The sequence below is a fragment of the Mchenga conophoros genome, linkage group LG15, assembly GCF_057382185.1.
Source record: "Mchenga conophoros isolate Kocher_MC1m ecotype Shallow Benthic linkage group LG15, M_conophoros_male_GT1.1, whole genome shotgun sequence".
Classification (NCBI taxonomy): domain Eukaryota; kingdom Metazoa; phylum Chordata; class Actinopteri; order Cichliformes; family Cichlidae; genus Mchenga; species Mchenga conophoros.
In genome coordinates, this window is record NC_140540.1 from 32,727,561 (window position 1) to 32,730,530 (window position 2,970).

Consider the following 2,970-nt stretch of genomic DNA (forward strand, 5'->3'; position numbering starts at 1 on the left):
AGAGTGACAGTGAAAAACTAGTTAATGCATTTATTATTTCTAGACTGGACTACTATAATTCATTGTCATTCATGTTACCATTGACCATTGTTTAATGTGGCTTGGTCATGAGGAATGAGATAGGACATGGAAAATATTCTTTTTGGTGATTTTTTACTCCTCGACTGCACTCAGAAGAGTGCAGTTTTAAGTGTATAGTTTTGAGTGAAACTCTTAAGATTAACACCAGGCACAGGCTCTTCCAGCAGCCACCAGGCCCAGGATCCTCCTGCAGCAGCCACCAGGCCCAGGCTCTTCCAGCAGCCACCAGGCACAGGCTCCTGCAGCAGCCACCAGGCCCAGGATCCTCCTGCAGCAGCCACCAGGCCCAGGCTCTTCCAGCAGCCACCAGGCCCAGGCTCTTCCAGCAGCCACCAGGCCCAGGATCCTCCAGCAGCCACCAGGCCCAGGCTCTTCCAGCAGCCACTAGGCCCAGGATCCTACTGCTCCACCAGGCCCAGGATCCTCCAGCAGCCACTGGGCCCAGGATCCTCTAGCAAGGCACCAACAAGTAAATCAACAGTGACAAGACGGTGAACGGAGCGAGCAAGACAACAAGCTCAATGGGGCCTAAGAGTACACCGAACGCCGATGAAATTGAGGACATCAAAAAGTCATTTGACTTTCTAACTGAGGAAACATCGGCTATCAAGCTACAACAGAAATATATCCTAGACTTAGTCGAGGAAATAAGGTCGCTACGTAACCAGAATGCAGAGAAGGAGAAACGGATCGTCTATCTGGAGAGCAGGGTCGCGGACCTAGAGCAATATACCAGAATGAACGACGTGATCATCACAGGGCTGTACATAAAACCCCGGTCATATGCTCGGGCTGTGACTGCTGGCAGTAAAGAGGAGCAAGGAGATCTGGATGGGAGCTCTGCGGAGCAACAAGTAGCTGGTTTCTTGCAGTCGAAAGGGATCGACCTGGACTGTAATAACATCAGGGCATGCCACCCCTTGCCCAGGAGAAATGCTAGTGATAAACCAGCTATCATCATAAGATTTGTAAACAGGAAACACAAGAATGCACTGCTGAAGCAGGGGAGGAAACTAAAAGGATCGAACGTCTACATGAATGACCATCTAACCAAATCCAATGCTGACATAGCGAAGAAAGCACGATACCTAAAGAAACTGGGTAAAATTCAGAACACCTGGACTGCAAACTGTAAAATATTTATAAAGCTCAACGGTACACCGGAGGAAGCCAAGGTGCTGGTCATCAAATGCATCCAGGATCTGGAAAAATATTAACAGGTCACTTGACTACAAAGGCAAGGAGCGGGACAAACAATCTACAGTCATCAAAGCAGGTAATAGAAGACAACAACGGAAGCTAAAGCGTAACGTATTCAAGGATGAAACAATCAATTAATTCATTATCTGGGAATTATACATTGCTACCACAAAGGATTGCTAATCAGGAGATAAATTCACCAGTAAACACGGAATACAAAACACACTTCACAGAGCAGGACATTGATCCAGAACTGAACTTTTTTAACATCAAAAATACCTGCTACTATCATACTGAAGAACAATTCAACAAAACTGTCAAGGTCGAGGGCAAAATATCTATAATCCACTTTAATAGTAGAAGTTTATACGCAAATTTTCACAAAATAAGGGAATATTTAAGCAAATTTACACATCCATTCAGTGTGATTGCAGTATCTGAAACATGGATTAATAAACAGAAAGGAGAGGACTTTGTGATATGAATTAAATCTTACAAATAGAAAGAATAAGAATGGCGGTGGTGTGGCCTTGTTTGTGGATAAAAATTTAAAATACAAGATGGTAGAAAAAATGACGATGGCGGTAGATAATATATTAGAGTGTGTAACAATAGAAATTAGTATGGGAAAAGAGAAAAATGTCATTGTAAGCTGTATATATAGAACACCAGGTTCTAATATTGAAATTTTTAAGGAGTGGGTAGATAAAACATTCATTAGGACAAATCAAAAAGTCATGTTCATTTGTGGGGATTTTAACATAGATCTACTAAATCCAAACAAGCAGAGAGCGACAGAGGAATTTATTAATACAATGTATAGCTTGGGACTTTTTCCAGTGATCACTAAGCCCAGCAGGATTACAGCACAGTTGGCAACCCTAATAGACAATATATTTACTAATGAAATAGAAAATAGAACCATAAGTGGTCTCCTAATTAATGACATCAGTGATCATCTACCTGTTTTTATAGTGTATAACAGCAATTACAGGAAGGTTAAACAGCAAAACACAATAAAATACAAACGAGTGAGAACAGAAGAGTCAATAAACGCATTCAAAAGTGATTTACTCAAGCAAGAATGGGAGATGCTGTATAAGGAAAAAAATATTGATAAAGCTTATGAGATTTTTTTAGGAAAATTTAAACTGTTATATAATAGTCATTGCCCAGTAAAGAAATATAGTAAAAAACAAAAATATGCAGAGTGCCCATGGATTACAAAAGGATTGCAAAATGCATGTAAGAAGAAAAATACCTTATACAGAGAATTTATAATGAACAGAAGTACAGAAGCTGAAAATAAATACAAGAAATATAAAAATAAATTAACGAGTATTTTAAGGTCATGTAAAAAGGAACACTATGAAAAATTACTGATTATGAATAAAAATAATATTAAAGGGATCTGGAAAACATTAAATACCATCATCAAAAAGGGCTCGGGGCAGGCAGACTATCCTTCGTATTTCGCAAATAATGATAGAAATATTACTAATATGAGAGATGTGGTAAATGATTTCAACAAATTCTTTGTAAGTGTTGGGCCAGACTTGGCTGAAACAATTCCTGATATGACAGATTCGGTAGAGAAAGAAACTAGACTCATTGACCGCAATCCTCATTCAATGTTCTTAACGGTGGTGGAAGAAATGGAAATCATTGATATTGTTGGGAAATCACAAA

General features: G+C 39.6%; 1 protein-coding gene across 1 annotated transcript; it reads left to right on the top strand.

Moving 5' to 3' along the window:
- The first annotated feature begins 602 nt into the window (after positions 1 to 602).
- LOC146558673 (uncharacterized) lies at positions 603 to 1,601 on the top strand. Its single transcript, XM_085245907.1, has one exon. The coding sequence runs from the start codon at positions 603 to 605 to the stop codon at positions 1,296 to 1,298; it is 696 nt and encodes a 231-aa protein (XP_085102033.1). The 3' UTR covers positions 1,299 to 1,601.
- The last annotated feature ends 1,369 nt before the right edge of the window (positions 1,602 to 2,970 follow it).